This window comes from Aedes albopictus, chromosome 2 (assembly GCF_035046485.1).
Source record: "Aedes albopictus strain Foshan chromosome 2, AalbF5, whole genome shotgun sequence".
Classification (NCBI taxonomy): Eukaryota; Metazoa; Arthropoda; class Insecta; order Diptera; family Culicidae; genus Aedes; species Aedes albopictus.
Genome location: NC_085137.1, coordinates 372,281,628 through 372,303,748, shown reverse-complemented (window position 1 = coordinate 372,303,748; position 22,121 = coordinate 372,281,628). Strand labels below are relative to the sequence as shown.

At 40.0% G+C, this 22,121-nt stretch overlaps 1 protein-coding gene across 2 annotated transcripts in view; it reads right to left on the bottom strand.

Moving 5' to 3' along the window:
* The window catches only part of LOC115253623 (semaphorin-2A), a 453,840-nt gene that overhangs the window by 262,096 nt on the left and 169,623 nt on the right, over positions 1–22,121 (bottom strand). The window contains exon 2 of one of the 2 annotated variants that reach the window (XM_062852946.1): positions 8,820–9,862. The exons of the other annotated variant lie outside the window; for it this stretch is intronic. Coding sequence (XP_062708930.1) covers positions 8,820–9,018 — 199 coding nt within the window. The 5' untranslated portion in view covers positions 9,019–9,862. The remainder of the gene's footprint in view (positions 1–8,819; positions 9,863–22,121) is intronic. 2 annotated transcript variants of the gene reach the window in all.

The following is a 22,121-nucleotide window of genomic DNA, read 5'->3' as shown; positions in this document are numbered from 1 at the left end:
TGCGCCTCGACGAAAATAGGGAAAAAAGAGTTCCAGTACTGATATTATGCGTTTATAAGCGGTTATAAAGTTTTCATTCGGCCAAAAAACATGTTCATATATCTTGAATTTGAACGTTATGGAATAGCGGATTTCAACAGGATGCAACGAGGTATCATGCATTTATTAAAAATGTTTAAGTTAATTTTAAAGTCCTTCGTTTTATAAAACGGCTACTTAGAAGCCCTAATGAAGTGACCTGGAATTAATCTTTCTAGTAAATACACAATTCTCATTCCTTACCGATCGTTTGAAGCAGCCGGTCGTGTGTACCGTGTCTGAATCGCAGTCAATCGCTTTGTAGCCGGTGGAGTTTTTTTGCCCACCTAGTGGTTTTTTATATCGCGAGTTATTTATCCTACCGAGGACGAAGACGATTGTCTTGGGCGATCCGCGATCGCGGGAAGGAAGCAGGCATTGGAATAGTGCACTGTGCAACGGAAATTTAATTACCCACGCCATCAATAGCGGGCCCGACAACAACGGCGGCGCGCGGCGGCGGCGGTGACGAGTGTGACGGGTGATACAAAAGCAGCAGCAGCGTTTTGTCTGTGCATCCGAGGCATCACCAACAAACAGCTATCTATACACTCGATAAGTATAATCGATATTCGATCTCGTTTTGTGTTGTCCCATTCCTCCGCTCATCACGTCATCACGTGTTAGTTGTTTGTCCACTTTGCAATAACAGTAGGCTGAGGCTCTACAGTGGGCTGAGGCTCAACAGTGGGCTGAGGCCAGAGTGAGCAATTGTAAATTTTTTTTCTCTTTATATTTATATTTTTTCTTGTGAATTTTTTTTTTTTTTGCCGTTTTTTTTTTCTTCTTATTAGCTAACGTTCCACACAGAGTGTGTTAAAATATAAACCAATTTTGTATTAATTCTTCTCCTGTGCATGGATGAATCCAATGGAGGCGAAACGCCTCCCAATGATATCATTGCTCGTACGCGGTTTTATCAGCCATCTTCGCCTGGGCCTTGGGTTGTCTATTTCCGGCGCAAATGCAAACCATTGAATATGCTTTCGATTTCTCGAGAGCTGACGCGTAAGTATCCTGGGACCGTTATTCACCAAGTGAAAGCATCCAAGCTGCGTGTTACCGCACCTAGCTACAAAGCAGCAAATGAAATTGCTCAACACGAAGCGTTTACTGTTGAATACGTGGTCTATGTGCCAGCACGAGAAGTGGAGGTGGAGGGGAAGATCCTCGACGAAATGCTGACATGTGAGGACATCAAGACCGGCTTTGGTCGATTCAAAAATAGGTCAATTCCTGATGTGGCTATCCTAGACTGTAAACGCTTATCTAAGGCTTCCATGGAAGGAAATAAAAAGGTGTACTCGCCTTCAGCGTTTTTTCGAGTGACTTTTCCAGGTTCCGTCCTCCCGGAATTTGTTGTAATCGATGGTGGTTTTTACCCAGTGCATCTTTTTAGGCCGAAGGTTTTTAATTGTACCAAATGCAAGCAGTTTGGTCACAGTGATAGCTTTTGCGACAACAAGCCCCGTTGTGGCAAATGCAACCAAGCTCATTTGGAGGACTCTTGCACACAGGAAGCGGAAAAATGTAGCTACTGTGGTGGAGATCCACATGACTTGCAAGTTTGCCCGGCTTACAAAAGACGCATTCGAAATGAGAGTCGCTCTATCATAAGGCGCTCCAAACAGACATATGCGGAGATGGTGAAATCTTTTAAAACACCAGATTCCGTGTCTGAATCAGCTGTCCCAGTTGAAAATCCCTATCAGGAGTTGTCTTCCGATGATCAGGACGATGGCGAAACTGATGAGGGTGGATCTCTTTCGGAGGTACACACACCTGAAAAAAGGAAGTCATCATCTTCCCCGGGATTGCGCCGAAAGGTCTTTTTGAAGTCTTCCCTCAAAAGTTTGCCTAATGTCAAAGGAGGCGGGGTAAATTTAAAAACTCCGAATAATCAGGTTCCTTTAGCTTCAGATCCATGTTGTAGCAAGAATCTGTCATCCCCGTCTCCGCCTGTTAAATACACTTCAAAGACAAATATTCGACAAGGTAGCAAGAAAAAAGCTACCAAAGCTCCTCGCACTTCAAGCAAGCCTCCTAGACCCAAGCGAGGACTGTTTACTTTTAGGGTTCTCGTGGATCGCTTATATAATGCCCTCAGCCTTCCAGAAACATTTAGAGGCATTATTGATATGTTTATACCTACAGTAGAAGAATATCTTCGGAATCTGACACAATCATGGCCCCTCCTTGCTGCGATCATATCTTTCGATGGATAATTCATCAAGTGAGGTACAAGATATGATCACTGTGCTACAGTGGAACTGTCATAGTCTAAAACCTAAATTAGACCAGTTTAAGTTTTTGATTCACAACTCTGATTGTGATATTTTTGCCCTTTGTGAAACATGGCTTTCTTCTGAAGATGAACTCAACTTCCACGATTTTAACATTATACGCCAGGATCGAGATGACCATTATGGAGGGGTTCTTTTGGGGATCAAAAAGACTTACTCATTTTATAGAATTCCAATCGCGACTCATCCTGGCGTAGAAATCGTCGCTTGCCAAATAAACGTAAAGGGTACAGAACTTTGCGTAGCTTCCGTTTACATTCCTCCAAGAATTTCAATTAACCGCCGTCATCTTTGGAATGCGGTTGCTGCACTATCACATCCAGTTTTAATTCTGGGTGATATGAACGCACATGGTACAGGGTGGGGCGAACCATGTGACGATAATAGAGCGGCCATTTTCTATGATTTGTGCGACGATTTCAATTTGAACATTTTAAATACAGGTGAAGTGACACGTATTGCATCTGACGGCAAAGAAAGTCGTCTCGACCTATCACTGGGGTCAAGTTCACTATCATTCGATTGCTTGTGGAAGGTAATCGAGGATCCTCATGGTAGTGATCACTTACCCATTATAACCACCATAAAGCATAATATTGAAAGGTCAGACCAACCAATTCAGGTTCCTTTTGACCTCACAAGGAATATCGATTGGCAAAAATATGCAGAAGCGGTATCTTTTGGCATCGAATCATTCAACCCCCTCCCACCTTTGGATGAATATCGATTCCTGTCAGAACTGATATACAAGAGTGCATTAGAATCACAAAAACGACGAGTTCCAAGTGCAACTTTCAAAAGAAGACCCGCCACACTAGGCTGGGATGATGATTGCACCCAGTTGTATCTTAAAAAATCTGATGCTTTCAAAGCTTTTCGTAGGCATGGTACTTCAGATCTTTTTCAAGAGTATGCTAAGCTCGAAAGACAGCTGAAGAACCTGCTGAAAGCGAAGAAGCGTAGTTATTGGCGACACTTCATTGAGGGCCTCTCTAGAGAAACTTCAATGACAACGCTTTGGAGAGTGGCTCGCAACATGCGAAACCGCTCTTCTTCTAATGAGAGTGACGAATACTCCAACCGTTGGATATTTAGCTTCGCGAAAAAGGTCTGCCCAGACTCAGTCCCAGCACAACCGATTTCTTGGGAAACATCCTCAGGAGACGGTTCTCTGGACAGACCCTTCACTATGCTGGAATTTTCTATGGCTCTTCTTTCATCAAACAATTCCGCTCCGGGACGCGATATGATCAAGTTCAATCTTCTCAAAAATCTCCCAGATATCGCGAAAAGACGATTACTGGACCTGTTCAACTCATTGATGGAGAATAACATTGTTCCGCCAGAATGGAGACAGGTCAAAGTAATAGCTATTCAAAAGCCTGGTAAACCAGCGTCTGATCATAATTCATACCGCCCAATTGCTATGTTATCATGTTTAAGGAAATTGTTAGAAAAAATGATCCTATCACGACTCGACCATTGGGTTGAATCGAATGATTTGCTTTCAAATACACAGTTCGGGTTTCGCAAGGGCAAAGGAACAAACGATTGTCTAGCGTTGCTTTCAACAGATATTCAACTGGCCTTTGCGGAAAAGGAGCAACTGGCTTCAGTTTTCTTGGATATTAAGGGCGCCTTTGATTCAGTTTCCATAGGAATATTGTCAGAAAAACTGCACAATAGTGGACTTCCAGGAATTTTAAATAATTTCTTGTATAATTTGTTGTCAGAAAAACATATGAGCTTCAATCTCGGACAACTGACAACTTCCAGAATTAGTTACATGGGCCTACCCCAAGGCTCATGTTTAAGTCCCTTGCTTTATAATTTTTACGTGAAAGACATTGATAGTTGCTTGGAAGGACAATGCACGCTAAGACAACTTGCAGATGATGCTGTGGTTTCTCTAAAAGGCCCACATGCAGAAATGTTGCAAAGACCATTGCAAAATTCTCTAAATAATCTGTCAATCTGGGCAAGAGATTTGGGGATCGAGTTTGCTCCGCAAAAAACTCAATTGGTTGTGTTTTCTAGAAAGCGGAACCCAGCCCAACTGAAACTCAATCTTTTGGGAATAGAAATCGACCAGTCTTTGACTTCGAAATACCTTGGGGTCTGGTTTGATTCAAAAGGCACTTGGGGTACCCAAATCAAGTATTTGGTGCAAAAATGTCAACAAAGGATCAATTTTCTACACACAATTACCGGAACATGGTGGGGTGCTCACCCGGAAGACCTCATAAAACTTTACAAAACGACTATTCTCTCTGTTCTCGAGTATGGCTCTTTCTGCTTCCACTCAGCAGCAAACTGCCACCTAATAAAGTTGGAACGAATTCAATACCGTTGTTTGCGTATTGCTCTCGGTTGTATGCACTCAACGCATAATGCGAGCCTAGAGGTCATGGCAGGGGTGAAACCTCTCCAGAACCGATTCTGGGAGCTCTCGCTAAGGTTACTTATCAAGTGTGGAGTGAGCAACACACTTGTCATTGAAAACTTCGAAGAAATGCTCAGTCTGAACACTCAATCAAAATTCATGAGAATCTATCTGTTCTACATGTCATCTGACATAAGCCTACCAAGTTATAATCCTCCTCGTGTACACTTCACTAATGACAGTTCCTCTGTTAAATACGATCTGTCCATGAAACAAGCTATTCATGGAATACCAGATCAACTTCGATGTCTATCTATTCCTCGCATTTTTAACGAAAAGTACCAAAATGTCAATTCCTGTAAGAGATTCTTCACTGATGGGTCTCGCATAAATGGATCCACTGGTTTCGGTGTCTTCAATGAAAATTTCACCGCCTTCCGCAAACTTCAGGAACCTTGTTCGGTTTATGTTGCTGAGCTGGCAGCAATCAATTTCGCTTTGGGGATGATTTCAAACATGCCCGTAGACCATTTCTTCATCTTCTCGGATAGCCTTAGTTCGATTGAGGCACTCCGGTCGATGAAACCTGTAAAGCATTCATCTTACTTTCTTACAAAAATAAGGGAGCAGATGGGTGCACTGGTCGAAAGATCATACAAGATTACCTTTGTATGGGTCCCCTCACATTGCTCAATTTATGGCAATGAGAAGGCGGACTCTCTCGCAAAGGTGGGCGCACAGGAAGGTGAGATCTATGATAGAAGAATTTCACATGATGAATTTTTCCATTTTGTTCGCCAGAGTTCTCTTCAAAGTTGGCAAAATGATTGGCGAGATGGCCAGCTGGGACGGTGGTTACATTCCATTATTCCTAATGTTTCTTTGCGAGTGTGGTGGTATGGTCTGGATGTAAGTCGCAATTTCATTCGCGTGATGTCTAGACTTATGTCCAACCATTACTCGCTAGACGCGCATTTACACAGGATTAACCTCGCGTTGAGCAATGTTTGTACTAAGTGCGGTTCCGGTTATGATGACATCGACCACGTAGTTTGGCAATGCCCGGATAATGACGCCTCCAGAGCGCTACTATTGGATACCCTTGAGGCCCGAGGTAGACAACCCTTTGTTCTTGTGAGAGATGTGTTGGGGACCCGCGATGTCACATATATGGGATGTATTTTCGACTTTCTTCGCTCTGCTGGTATAAAAGTTTAATTCGCTTGTGTTTTCTTCTCCAGTTTTTTTTTTTCTCTGTTTTGTCCTCTTTGTGTTACCAAGCTACTCCTGGCCATCCGGAAGACCAAGTCCCACAACAAGTTGGTACCAACACCGCAAGGCACCGAATTCGCTAGCAAGATGCGATTTACCCCCGGATGAGCAGCAGTGAAACCTTTGGCCCAATCCTTACCCTGTCCATCCCTCAAAATGTGACCTTCTAACCTCGAGCTGCCACGAGTACCCTGGCTTCCACCCATTACTAACAGATATCATTAAAAAGTTATTACTATGTATAGTGTATACTATTAAGTACAAAGAAAGATCTTCGGCTCCGTAAAGCGTTATACGCGATTGAGCCCCAAATAAATGAACTAGATAAAAAAAAAAAAAAAAATACACAATTCTGTGTTTTATACCAACGTCCAATAAATCCGTCACCCTTCACTTGATTCGTTCAGTGTTACTACTCACATTTGCAATGTAAACGTTCGTCTGGAGACAATTTATCGATTTTTTTTTTTGAAAATGGTTATATGTTGGTTTATAACTTTAAACATAAATGGCAGTCCCAATAATCACGAATCTCGTTTGTGTTTTCATGAATTATCTTCATAGTTACAGAGTGTATGTTTCTTAGTTTTAGTATAGTTTTTACTGTTAAACTTCAATAAAATATGGAGCTTAATTGACAAAAGCTACAATCGTGAATCATGCTCAGTGTACGCAAAATATAGCACCGCAAGCGAAAAATAGGCAACAAAGAAGGCACGGCAACAACGCTTTGTTTTTTCGTTAGCAGATAATGACAAAATCGCTCCCGAGTTTGTTTACAACAAAAACGGTAGGAATATTTGTCTCGTTCTATTCACATCGTGATTTTCTCATTGTTTTACAACTAAAACTCCACTCTGAGAATGGCAAAAGTCTTAATTCGTCCAAATGCTCATGAATTCGATGATGTGGGTCGAAAATTTCAGCAGAAAAGCCGAAATATCGGCACACGCACGGCAAGCGATATTTGTTTTATTGCTCTCATCGCTTGACATGCGTTTGTTGCGGAGCGCCTTTGTTACCGACATGCACCGCTTAGGACAAAGCGTTTGTTTTTCGGCGTGATCTGTTTTTCGTACCCTGATCATGCTTATGTTTTCTTTAATTTGGTCCATGATTCCAGAGCATATGCTTCAGGATTTCATGACCCAGTTCACAACCTTCCGCCAGTAAAATATTAATCATGACAAACACTAGTATAATAAGACATGCTTATGTGCTTATGAACTAAATTCATAGTTTCAGCATGCATGCTTCATAATTCCATGACATTATTCGTCATTTTTCCTCAACAGTTATTGAATATGTAACGCTAAGGCTGCGATACGTCAATATACAGGGGACGGCCAAAATGTTTGGGATAGGCAACTTTTTTTTCTCTCACAAAAATGTTCAACATGCTGTAAATTTTCATAGAGTGCATCAAAAATTCTCAAATATTGACTGTTTGTTTACCTATTATATGTGCATGATTGGTACAAATTTAAGCTCGATTGATTAATCTTTCGCTGAGTTAGAATTGTTCTAGTAAAACACTATTTTTGAAACAGCTAATTTTTGAACTGTCATATCTCGGAAACCAGTGAACCGAATTGAATGAAATTTTAAACGTTTATCAACAATTTATTGATACTTGATACGACGCTATAAAATGTGATATTTTCCTACGATGAATAATGTTATATCGGTTTGACATTTTCACCCAAATAGAAGAAAATAAGTCAAATTAACAATATAATACAAAAATTACTAAATGTGTTATTCTTTTAATCCAAATAGGCTCTAATACATCTTATCAGAGATACCTTGAGATCAGAAGCAGAAAATCTTTGGATATCAACACTAAAATTTAATGACATTGATGTAAAAAATTTATATTTTTTCAAGAAAGATCAAAAAGTTTCAATCCATGATTACTTTTTTCAACGTTCAAGAAGTTCATATGTTTTAATGACATGAGAAGCATCAATGTATTGTTGATGAACGTTCAAAAGTTCATTAAATTCGGTTCACTGGTTTCCGCGATATGACAGTTCAAAAATAAGTTGTCTAAAAAATAGTGTTTTACGAGAACGATTCTAGCAGCGCGAAAGATTAACCAATCGAGCTCAAAATTGTACCAATGATGCACATATAGTATGGTAACAAACAGTCAAAACTTGAGAATTTCTGATGCACTCTATGAAAAGTTACAGCGTTTTGAACTTTTTTGTGAGAGAAAAAAAAGTTGCCTATCCCAAACATTTTGGCCACCCCCTGTATGAGTCATGATATCATGACCCAAGCCAGTGCGCTGTAGGAAGGGGGGGGGGTACTATTCTTCAACTGAAAGAGGCCGTCTTCAATGATCGGATGTTGTTTTGTATACTAACTCTATGCAAAACCATTTTGCACTTCTTCTTGAAACGATCGATGTCCTGAAACTATGTTACGGTAAAATGTTCAAATGTCTCAGGAGACTACGACTAGATCACAGGTTCTCATATCTACGAATCAATATTGCACTGGAAGATGTAAAGCGAAGAGCTCAACTATAAAGCCAAGATATGATTTTCATGAAATCTGGTAAATGTTTCTACTTCGATGACAAGAATGCTAGAACTTTTGTAGCAGTAGTGGCTGCGCTCTACTCGAACTGAAACGTGAGGCTGAAACTTTAGAACTGGCAGTAAATGTTTCTGAAACAAAGTGCATAATGGCAGGCACATCCTAGCAAGACAGCTTCAATATAAAATGTTAAAAGCAAATTCTAAAAAAAATCAATAAAGCAACTTCAAACTTACCCCTATGATGCCGCAGATGGTGCTGTCCATTGGTGCTCCCTCCGCAGCACGGCTGTTCGTAGTAAAAGTTCCAGGTATTCTCATAATCGCATCGCACTCCATCCAGCACCAGCAACAGTAGCAGCAAAATCGAAACCGAACCCACTGCCACCGATTCGAGGGCCAATGCCAGCGGTTTCGCTGGCCTCGATATACTCATGCTGCCCGGCAAGGTGTTTCACCGGTGCCGTTTCTTCCAGAGCACACGCCTTCCCCTCCCTAAAACGACGAGCGAGCCGGTTCCCACTGCCCCACTTGGCCACTCGGGGGGCGACTCCGGGAGCAGGGCGCAAATAACTTGCAAATTTCAACGAAAATATTCAATTTCCGATCGGAATTCCCCGAAGATTCATAAATCCACCGCTATTGCCGATTCGGGTTCATGCATATGGAACTTGGCAAGGGGAACTCGAAACTAAAACAAAAAACAAACTTCCCACCAAGGAATAATTTACATACTTTTCTGATGGTTCATTCTTTTTCTCTCTCAGTGGTGCACTCCCCCACATCAGCCGGGCTCGGTTTTGCAAATTTAATATTTTCCGCTTTTTCCCTGTTATCCCTTTTACACACACATAGTCTGAGCCAATTTATAATTGATATCCCCCAATCGATACACGACCGGGCCGGGAACGACTTATTCAATACAGCACACGCACTCACTCCGCCGTTGCAGCTCCGCCTCCTTCTCCTGGATGCATAATTTGATGGTGGCGGAATAAATAAGTACGGGGAACTCGCTTCGCAGCCTAGGCGGGACGCGATACAACTATTTATTCATGAGGAACTTTTCCTATAACTTTTCCCGTTTTTTTTTTTGTTTGTCTCGATCCACCGAACAATGAACGCTGTCGCACCGGATTGCCTATTGTTGCGCAAGAAAATTTACGCAAAATCATAAGCGTAAAAATGACAAATATGAGATGGTTCGGTGAGATTTATGCAGGATTGTGGCTCTAAGATGGATGTTCGACAGCCTTGCGAGCGATTCTGCTGGTAGGAACCTGTAAAGATAGTTAGTTTTTACAATATGCCGAAATATCGGGAACATTCAGGGCCCTTTCTTTTTACGAAGGAGTAAGCATTCACAGGAAGTATAGATTTAGTTACGCAGAAACGTATGGTGCTGTAAATAATCCTATTTTACAAAATATTACTGAACATAATATCAAAAATTTGTTCAAGAAACATTTGACCAATGGCAAGATTTAATAACTGTAGATCAATCAAATAGCTCGCTGCTTTTGATTAGATCTTACCAAGAGCTAAATGAGATATGATGATGATATTCCAGGAGTTATTTGAGATTTATGTTCGGTATTTTTACTTCTTATCCCAAGCAAACCAATATCACTTATTAATTTCCATATTAAAATATGCTATTCATGACCTCTTTTCGTCTGCTCGGGAAGTACCAAAATAAACAAATAATTTTTAGATAACTGTTTAAGCTCCTCCGAGTGTCGTTTCTGTCAAACGGAAAACGAAACTGCTGAACATTTACTCTGCAACTGAGGAGTACTATCCAATCAGAGATTGGCGGTATTTGGTAAAGGGTTTCTAGAGCCCTTGGTAATTTGGCGAAGTATTCCCAACAGGGTAATAAACTTCATAAAACGAATTGTGCCTTGTTGGGATCAGGTGTTACATCAACCATTGTCCATCACAGCTCAATTGTGACAGGATATTTGGCTAGCACCAAATTAAATATGGGTCATACCACAATATGTATTCCTAAATAATGGAGGCTCTACAGATGAGGAAAAAAAACTGTTTAAGCTCTGGATGAGATCCCCATGCAAATTACAGGAAGAACTGCATTAGTAACTTCAGAAAAAAAAATCAGCACAGCAAAGGAGATGTTTTTCAAAATGATTTTCCAGGTGTTCCTTAGAAATTTTCTTAAAAACAGCGAGTTTGATACTCTAATAAGATCTTGTACCGACTTTTCGAACCCTCTTAGCAGAATACTCTCTTCGAATGAGTGTAACTAGTTTGCATCATTAAATTCCGCCCTATTTAGTTTATCTTTTGACAGAGGAAGATAACAAGTGGTAGTCGAATCAAAATATGGCGGAATTAAATGGTGCAAACTGATTCGAAGTCTAATAAGATTCCCTCCAGGGATTCACCAGGTACCCGTGATAGAAATCTTGGAGGAACTATTGAAAACCTTAATATTTGGTGGAGTTCCAAGAGGTTTTTGATTCTTCCAGTACATAACAAAGCTTTTATAACAATTAAGTTAACATAGATACTTACGGAAATTTTGTTTTAAAATAAGGCATTTAAAAAAATATTTTAAACATTTCAGGTACCGTAAATCGGGATCAAATTGATCTTCGGGTTGAACTTGATCAGAAGTTTTTCCGACGCCAAGCCGTAGCAGTGATATTCGGCTGTCGAGAAGGAAGTGAAGCGCTCATGCAGGCGGGACAGAAGAGCGTGGGTGGACTCCCTAGCCGACGAAGGCGAGAAAGCTGCAAATACCGGCTACATTAGTCTCCTCTACGATGTCTCACATCATCTTAGTAGAACTAAGATTAATGCTGTGCATCGTTCTTAAGGTCTTGATCCTTGACCCGATACAGAAGAAGACTCACGCAACTTGCCGGCGGCAGCAAGCAGGACTCCGTACCAGACGATCATGTGTGGACTATATTTGTCGCTCTCCGTATCATCTTGAGGCAAATCAACGAATTCCAAGAATCTTCACCCGGTGTTCATTGATTGAGAAAAGCTTTCAATCAAGAAAATGTGAAAAACCTCAGGCGCAATAGTGTCCCTGAGAAAACCATCGGCCTCATTGAAGCACAGTACAGGGCATTTTCGTACAGAGTACTGCATAACGGTATCTTGTCCGATACCTTCCGGGTCGTTGCTGGAGTGAGGCAAGGATGCATACTATTACCTCATCGTCATCGGCGAGATCCTGGTAGGTGCGATTGATCGTGAACCAAATGCTGTGGAAGCTCATTACCGTGGACCACTTAAATGACTTCGAACTGGCTGATGACGTTGCTCTCTAAGTTCAACGGCGCTCTGATATGCAGAGTAAGCTCGATGATCTTGCCGATCAATCGCTCATTGGCGGCAGGTCTCACCATCAACGGCAACAAGACCAAATCTTTGGATGTAAAGACGCTTAACACCTCCAGATTCACGATAGCTGAGCAAGCAGTGGTAAATATTGAAGGCTTCCAATATCTTGGTAGCCAAATGGCGGCCGATAGGGGTACCAAGATCGACATAGGAGCACGGATCAAAAAGGCGAGGACTGCCTTTGAGAGTTTAAGACATATAGGGAAAAACAGCCAGATCAGTCGACGCACCAAAATCCAAATTTTCAACTCTCACGTTCTCTGTGCTGCTGTACGCCAGTGAAACTTGGTGTGTATCAGCGAAGAACACTGCAGGTTTTCATCAATAGATGCCTTAGGTGTATAATTCGTGCATAGTGGCCCCACAATTAGATCTCCAACGTGGAGCTCCATCATCGATGTCATCAAAAGCTGATAGTGACAGAAATTCGAGAGCGAAAGTGGAGGTCGGTTGACCATACTCTACGCGGGGGTGGGAGCGAAATCTGCAAACAATCGTTAGATTGGAACCCAGCAGGACATCGCAGCAGAGGTTGACCCAGAGGTTAACGGCGGCGCAGCCTCAACAACGTAATGGCAGCCTATTTATTGCACCCATAAACAAATAAAAACGCTGCATAGAAAATCCAAAAGCGCTCCCTAAAGAATAAACATATGTTCCATGAAAATGTGCAATGTTACTCATAAATAATTGAAAATGTTCCATACTTTGTAGAAAATGTACCGGTAAAACATAAAATTTTCTCATTTAAAGCCTAGTATGCACCTGGTAAGAAAAGCACTCAAGAAAAAATCCCTCTAATTACCAAAGAAATTTTGACAACTGATTAGTATGGGAGGAAATGTCACTTTTCCTTGGGGAATAATTGAACGGAACATTTTTCCGCAAGGAAAAGTGACAGCTCCATTTGATTTGCCCGGCAGGCGTTACGAGCGTTACACAATTTTCATTTCTTTTCAGCTGCGGACCGCTCAAGAAATTTTGGCAACGAAATCATTTCTTGACCGTTTCTTGTCCTATCCTTTTCCACAGTACTTTTGAGGTGCGTACTACACTTATAGTGCAATTTTGTACCAATAAATAATACAAAAATGCTCCATAGTAAAATACAAATGCTCCATAATTAAATGCAAATGCTCTACAAAAAATAAAATTGTACCCATAGTAAAATGAATATTGCTCCATAAAAAAAATAATAGAAAAATGCTACATAAAAAAATAATATGCTCCATAAATATTATCAAATTGCTCCATATAAAATATGAATTCATCCATGAAAAATTGAAAATTCACCATAGATAGCATATTGTCATAACTTAATTTTGGCAGTGGTAAATTGCTTCATATAGCACCACTTTGGGGTGCAGATGTTTAAAGTTATGGAGAATTTATTTTTTTTAATGGAGCAATTCATATTTTATATGGTGCAGGATTATATTACTTATGGAGCATTTATCAATTTTCTATGGTGCAATTTCAATTTTTTATGGTGCAATGTAATTTTTATATGAAGCAATATTAAATTTACTTTGGGTACAATTTTAATTTTACATGGAGCATTTTCATTTTATAATGGAGCATTTTTATTTTATTATGGAGCATTTCAGTATTATTCATTGGTACAAAATTGCACTTTTATTGAGAAAATTGTATGTTCTACCGGTACATCTATATATATAAAAATGTAGTGGCATACGTGGGACCGCGCATAACTTGCGAACGGAGGGCCCGATTTGGGTCGTCTTACTTTTGTTCTGTTAGTTTTCACCCAAGGAATGTTTATGAGCCATAAAACATGGACAAATCGAGAGTTTTTGAAAATCCATTCTTCATACATTTTGAACGGGGACTTGGACTTCGCTGAAGACTTGAAACGTCAAAAAACGCGGTAGGCTAGACAAAGTTTGCCGCGGTCAGCTAGTTTTCTATAAAGTATGAAACGTTTTCTATTATTTATTGGTAACATTGCAGATTTTCGTGAAACATACATATATTCATTCTTTAGGGAGCACTTTTTGATTTTCTATGAAGCATTTGCAATTTATTATGGTCACAATAACCTTTTGCCCAACGTAATCAAGCAAGTTGACAGAAATTCGATTTGGCCACAGGTCAAGGCGATGGCGATGGCTAGCAATCTCCCAGGATGGAAATCTTTCAATTCGGACCTCTGAACTACCAAGGGGGCTCAGGACTGAAAGTAAATAAGTAGTTTTTCCATTCGATAAAGGATACTTTGAATAGTTTCCATGCTTGTACCGTGATGTTGGAACCATATACGATACGATGTTTGGAAAGAAACTATTTGAAGTACGCGCTACCTACTGAAAAAAAAACGTCTGATCGATTTCGATCCGGCGATCAATTTGTCTCCGGTTTACGGTAGACTGTTTTGATATTTTTTTTTTAAAGAGATTAACCAGTATCTCAGTAATAGTATCAGGAAAGATCTTTAGAGTCAGTGGTCTCATCGAGGTTACTTCAAGTTACTCGCTGAGGTCAAATTATAAAAATTAAAAAAAAATAACTCCCAGTATGAGCGCCCTCGCAAATATAAGAAAAACACCCTGTTTTTTGTGTTTCCATTAGTGTAAGTAAATAGTTTATCATAGACACAAAAATAAAATCCTGGAGGAATTATTTAGAGCACCACTGCAGATATAAAAAAAATGTTTGAAGAAATCTTTGAAATAATACCTGGAAGAACTGAAGAACCCTCTGCAAGAATATAATAGAAAAAAAATCAATGGAAAATTCCAAGGAGTAGATTGTGGAATAATTGCTGCAGGAATTGTTGAGAGAATCTTTGGAAAAAAAAATCTGAAAGAATTCCAGAAGGAACGTCTGAATAAAAAAAAAAGCAACGCCTGGTAGAATACCTAAAGGATCTATTGGAGTAGCCCTTGGAGGTACTTGCAAAGAATCTATTGAGAATTCGCTAGAAGAATTCCCAAATAAATGCCAGAGAAAAACTTTGAATAAATGAAGTAATACCTGAAGGAACTGGGATACAATTCTAGCATAATGGGTATGTTCCGTTTTTGTCAACACGGTCCGCGATTTTCAGTTGACAAAAACGAAATAGTGATAAACACGGAATTTTTTTTCACAACGTTTCAGTATAAACTGAAAGATTTACTATAAAATCCATTCCTAAAGTAAAATTTTGCAGTTTGCTATCACTTTTAATTGTTCTTTGACTTTTGGTTATCAAATCTTGGATGCACAAAAACATTTGGTTTTTTAGGTTTTCACCACAGTTTTGTGATTGGGAAATTGCACCAGCACCATGAATTGGAATTCTTCAAAAAAATCATCCTTGGTATCTACCAAGGCAACCTTATGTAATTCATCTAAGAGTTGCTATCAAGATTCACCAAAACTTTGCTTCCAAAATCCCTACATCAACTCTTCCTATTCTGCAGGATATCCTACGTCATGTTTCCCAAGATTGTTTTCTGAATCTTTCCAGAAATTCTTTCTGATATTCCTTCAGGAGTTCCTTCTGAGATTCCCCCAGCATTTATTTCTGGGATTCCTTCAAAAGTTTTTGTAGTATTTCATCAGAGTTCTTTTTGAGATTCTTTAAATAGTTTCTTCTGATAATCCTTCTAGGTCTCATCGAAAAATTTCTCAACGAGTTTTTGTAGGATTCCTGCAGAAGTTCATTTTCGTATGTGCGCAGCAGAAGTTCTTTCTGGAACTTCGATTTGGAATACTTCCACAAATTTTGCAGGATTCTACCTTTATTCGTCTTTGGAATTACTTGAATTCCTTACTATGTTTCCTCCAGAGTTATATCTGGTAATCCTCCAGAAGTAGTTTGTTGAAGCTCCCCAGAAGTTGCTTTTGAGAATCCTTCAGGACTGCCTTCTGAAATTCTCCAGAAATTACTTCTGGGAGCTATTCCCAGGAATCTTACGGAGGTTGTTTCCCAGAAGTTATTTGTGGAAATTTTCAGAAGTTCCTTCTATAAATCCTGTAAAAGTTCTTTCAAGAAATCAACCAAGAGTTTGTTGAGGAAAACCTTGAGAATTGACAGGATTCCTTTAGAAGTTTCTTCTGGGAAACCTTCCCTAAAGAAACTAGTTCCTTCATCCCTTAAACCTACAGAGGGCATATAAGGTAGAATGCTTGGCAGGAGTTACTCTGAAGATATTTAAGAATGCATTTTTAGAAGCTCCAGTTGACCTAATGAGGATAAGGTATTGAATCACCAATCCGGAAATTGTGGTTTCGATTTCCGATCCGGTCGGGAAAATTTTCTCAATTTCCTGGGTATAGCTAGTGTAGCATTGTGTTTGCCACAAAATAGGCTCCGTACACAAATCACGTAACGCTCTAGGGGAGGGGAAGTATGATCGATGGTGTATGATTACAGTCCATACGAACATTTTGAGATTTTCATACCGAAATGCATTACGGAAAGGGTAGGGGTGGTCGAAAATGGTCGATTTTAGTGTTACATAATAAACGCTGCCTTATAAAAGCAATGGTAGGCAAAGAAAGCCCTGCAAATAATAACTGTAGAAGTGCTCAAAGATCATTATGTTTAAGAGAGGCTGGCCAAGTTCTAGTTGGAACGTGGAGCCAAAAAAAGCAGATGAATAAAAAGAAGAAGGATTTCCAGAAAAAAAAACCAGAGGGAAAACCTGGTAGAATCCCCGGAAGGAACACCAATGAAGGTATCCTAACAGGATGCGCGACGTTAGGTATGAAGACGATAGGCATAAGGACGTAAGACATAAGTACAGTTGGTATGAATACGATAGACACCTATGCCTAATGTCTTTATGCTTAAAGGTTTATATACCAGACGTACTGACGGTAAACGTTCTTATGCCTAAAATTATATGCCTACTAGGCTATACTCGTCATAACATTTAAAGCTTATGAAATGGAAAATAATGTTCACTGGGGTGTTTTTTATCAAGTACCGGATGATCGAGTGGGACCTTTGATGATTTTATATGCATATCCCACCTTTTATTGATCTAAGATGATTAGTGAATCACTAGTATTTGAGGGAACAATTTTGATATAACTTTGAGTGTTGATAAGCGGAATAATATGTTGACGAAATCGGATTGTGACAAAACGAATAGCGATAAAAACGGATACTGACAAACGAGACACATCTGTAATTCAAAAAAAGTTTCAGGAATTAAAATCTGAATTTCTAGAGGAAAACTCTAGAGAAATTTGTTAAAGAATCTCCGAATCTTTGTAAAAAAAATTTCCTTGAATTGCATCTTTTGAACAAACGTGTGGAGGAATTACTGCAGAAACCCCTGTACAAATTATTTGAAAAATTTCAGAGAAATTCCAAAGAATGCTCTCAAATTCTAGTAGTAAAAATTCTGACAATATTTATGGAGGAATTCTTTCAGAAATGTTTGAAGAAATGCATGAAAGAAGACAGGCATGTACTTATGCAACAATCATTTAATGAATTTCCTATAGAATCTCCTGTCGAATCCCAGGATAAATTCCGGAAGAAATTTCTAAGGAAACCCGTGGACTAGTTCCAAAATTTTTTTTTTAGAAATTTCTTGAGAAATTCCTGAAGAAGTGCAAAAGAAAATTCCGCTGTGAGAGGTGTCTTAATAAATCCTGCGAGAATCTTGTTTATGAAATTCCTTTAAGGATTTATCAAGAAATACCTAAAGGAATTTCTGGTGGTGTCCCTGGATGTAATTCTCGAGAGTTTTCTCGATGTTTTAGCAAGAATTCTTGCTAATCTCATAAAAGGAATTCCAATATTCCAACAAGAATGTCCCTTTCGCGATAATTACAGAAAATTTCCGTGAAATAATAATGCATGGAAGAGTTTTCCCGGAATAATTCTTAATAAGACGCAATAGTGAAGCCATATCCTTTTTTTTTTCCTTCTAAACCATAGGGGGATAATCTGCTCAACAGACACCCTAACAGAAGGTTAGGGTAGTGTAGGTCTGACAGGCCGTCTTCTACAACAAAAGTAAAATCCAGGACTACTCTCTCCTCGTACCCACTAAACCATTCCTATGGTCGCCAAACCCTACGTCTCTCCGGAACCACCAAGAAGGTATTGCTTCAGAGACCTAAGCCATATCCTTGGGGGAGTACCAGTGTAAGGGCGCTGAAATTTGCTAACTTTGAGTAGCCAGCTCTGATTTTACCATGACAGCACTGCTTGAGAGCAATTCTTTGAATCTACCATGGGGTAGAGTCTTGATTTTCTGGATTATTAGGAATCCCTGGAGAATTTCTGAGGAGTTCTTAATGTCAATTTATTTTAAGACAAAAGAAGCTTCAGTTGTTCCCAAACTTGAATTATATCACAACAGCGCAACATTATTTTGTCTCGAGAGCAAACTTATGTGTCTCTGTTAGTTTTTGGGCCGATGAATCCGATTTAAGATTTAAGCATTTTATGTTAGTAAGTAAACTTGCATGCAACTTTTGAAGGGTGACTTGTATGGGAAATATCGTACCTAACATAAATCGTTTGAAGCTTTCAAATTCGATTTGGTAAAACAAAGTATTTTGCATAAGCCGTTAATTTAGATGTCAATTGACCAATTCACCTTTTGATTGCTTAAAAAAATATTTCCATCCATAATGCGGGAGCAAATCTGTGCCCGGATTCAGATTCAGCGGCCCAAAATCTGTCAGATTGCTCTTGAGACACACCAAAAGTTAATTTTTGTTACGCTGTGTCATTGAACTAATCAAAGTTTCCGTTCACCTAAAATATTCGAGCTCATACCCAGTTCACTAAATTCTAGTACAATTTCGATAGAAACACCCAAATCACGTCACCGGCTTCAATCCAAACCGGCTGACTAACCGCAACATTTTGGCTGATCGTGGCAGCACCACACCGCTGCACTTTCTTATCTCCGGCTGCTTGGAAACCTCATCGACCAACAAAGTCTTGAGCTAATTACTCTTCCTTACACAGCTAATTAAATTTCCTTCCGGTTGTGCTTCGGCAAGACACTTCCGAAATAGTAGCTGGCTCAAGAACAAACAGACAAACAAACCCACACACACCCGGAGAGAACACCCCGACCATCATCGTTGGCGGATGCCACGGTGCAGATTTGACTCAAACTCGCCGTATATTTCGCTCAACCAACCAACAGCCAGGGAGGTCGCGTCTACCGACACGGCTACACTAAACACGGTTGCAGCATTCGTACCGACCGAAAAGAAAATAATTGAAGAAGCAACTTGAAGAAAAACTATGGAAAAAATAAACATCTTAATGAAAACTTAATTATGCTGCCGGGCAAAAATTCGCTCTCTCGCGCTGGCTCAGCCAACAAGATAACAAAGACGGCGCAAAAAAAAAAAAAAGATGCAGAGATGCTTATTCCCGGAGTCCGAGTGCACCACTGCTGGGTTCTGCTTTCGGTAGGATAGTTGGCCACAGAGCCGCTGCTGCCACCGTTGCGCGTCGGTCGGTTGGTTGATGAAGAGTTTTTAATGGGGTGGCGGAGCATCCTTCGAAATGAATAAGAATGAATATGGCGTTTTTATTTTCCGGGGCGCACCACCATCATCGTATTAGCGTCAATGGTTGGCATTCGCTTCTTGATGTTGGGTTCTTGGTTGTCGTCACACAAAGGGATAAAAATGAAGAAAAATGGGTCAGAAATTCAGGGCCTCTAGCTAGTATTGTTTATAAGGTCATGTATCGTTTTTACGAAAACGGTGGGTTTGTTTGTAGCCTCAGCCAAGAATCTCTTGGGGTTTTCAATTTTTTATGGGTATAGTGAGCTAACGCAAAGGTAAGCATAGACAGCTGTTTTTTTTTCAATACAACCTTCTCAATTGTTACACCTGAAAAAACACCACAGCAGGTGTAATCCGAAAACCACCATGTTCTGATTGATGATCGATACTTCTCCGGCATCATTGACGTTTCTAATATCATGGCTCTAACATCGGCTTTGACCACTGCCTGGCGATGGTCAAACAACGCCCAAGACTCTCCGTCATCAACAATGTACGGTACCGATGGGCGCCACGGTACGACCTTGGGCAGAATCTCTACACCCAAAACTGGAATTTAGGAGCGTTTTAGTGCTTGTCGTTTTGTGCACGAAACGTGCACGGCATAGGCGCGAAACGTGCACGTTGGATGGTGCGCAAACGCTCATGCTCGGTTATCGCATACATGCGTAACAAAAATAGTATCTGGATACAAAGATCCACCACTGAACTGCTCGACTATGGAACTCGAACAAACTGCGAATGATTGTGCACGCACACAAGTACTGTATGGAATGTACAAACAGATGCCGTACAGTATAACCAACACTCAAGTGTGTGTGAGCAAAATCATCTTGTTCAGTTTGTTTTCAACCATCGTCGTCGGTTCACGGTTTGCGGAATCAATCGCGAATAGTTTACCAATTAAAGTACTTTTCAATTAAATGTTTGTTTTAAATTTAAGTGAAATAAGTGAATTCGCTTTAGAACGGTCAGGAAACACCGTCGGATCGGTCGTCATCAGCGGTGGCGCGGCGCGGCGCGGCGGTGGCGGTAGCGCGGCGCGGCGGGTACGAAAATTTCTAGTGTTTTTTTTTTGTGATTTCGGTTTGGGGAAGTGGCTCATCCGCCACTGCGTGAAGGGCTTTTTTTTCAAATAAAATCTGTAGAAAATACGGCATGCAGCCGAAAGTGAAATTGGCGATATTGGCCGTGAGTCGCTCAGTGTCATAATGAAAAAAAAAAATGTAGTGAAATTTAAATGGGCAGTGATAATGCCACCTAATGTCATCAGCGGTGGCGCGGCGCGGCGGGTGCGAAAATTTCTAGTGTTTTTTTTGTGATTTCGGTTTGGGGAAGTGACTCATCCGCCACTGCGTGAAGTGCTGCAGCCGGAAGTGATATTGGCGAGATTGGCCGTGATCGGTCTGAGTCGCTCAGTGTCATAATGAAAAAAAAAAATGTAGTGAAATTTAAATGGGCAGTGATAATGCCACCTAGGGGCACCGATGATTACGTGTGAGATTGAGATTGCGCGTGCGAGTAGCCGGAAAGAGAGTATCAGCAATAGCAAATCCTTTGGACGTGCACCCCCACTCTCACTTTCACGCGGCTCTATTGCAGCGCAGTAGGAAGAAAATTAGTGGAATAAATAGGTGCATGCGTGGGGAGGGAGGTGGTATAGTGTTTCATACCAAATTTAAAGTGAGTGAAGAATTTGAAAGTAATGATACCCACCCAAAAATCCGGGAAAGTTCGCGCAAACGAAGGCAGTGTGAAGTTGAGGAGGATTTAACCCTTTGAGGACGGATGGGTCATATGTGCCCAGCCGAGGAAATCGACCATCACAAACGTATTCTAGAGCAGCGAGGTTGCATCCAGAAAGGTGAAAATTCTGTCTCCAAAGGGTTAAACCTAAGGGCGCGCAAGTCCAGAAGGATTGGAAACGGTCGGCCCGTGACCGGATCCAGTGCAAAAGGATGTTAGAAGTAAGTTCGTATTTTTCCCCTTTTACGGATGAATTGAAAAAGATCACAATTCTTATGGAACTCTTTGCAGCAATTCCGATTATATTATAAAAATGTTTTGGAATTTCAATTGTATTAGGAATTGCTGTCGCAAGTTTTTTTTTTTAATTTTTATAGAAATTAAGGCCAATTTTTTGAAATGAGCTAAATGGCTTTAGTTGAGACTTTTTGTTCTTATGGGACTCTGATCTTTATTTATTGAATTTGTTTGTAACGTTTGACTTGCGTTAAGAATTATTCTCGTAATGTCACAGTTTCTATAAAACTTCGTGGAGCAATTTTGATTAATTTATTGTTTTTTTTTGTTGTCAAAATATTAAGTGCTTGTGGTACTCTTTGGAGCAATTCTTATTTATAAATTTATTTATTTTTTATTTGACTTGTATTAAGAATTGTTGTCGTAAGACCACATATCCCACATGGAGCAATTCTCATTAATTTGTTGAAATTATTTTTAAAAGTTGACTTGTGTTAAGTATTGTTGTCGTTAGGTAACAGTTCCTACAAAATGTCTTGGAGCAATTTTGAATAATTCATTGTTTTTTTTATTGACTAGTATTGTGAAATGTTGTATGATCACAGTTCTTTTTGAATTCCTTGAAGCAGTTTTGTTTTGATTATTGATTTTTTTCAATTTTACTTGTGTTAAAAA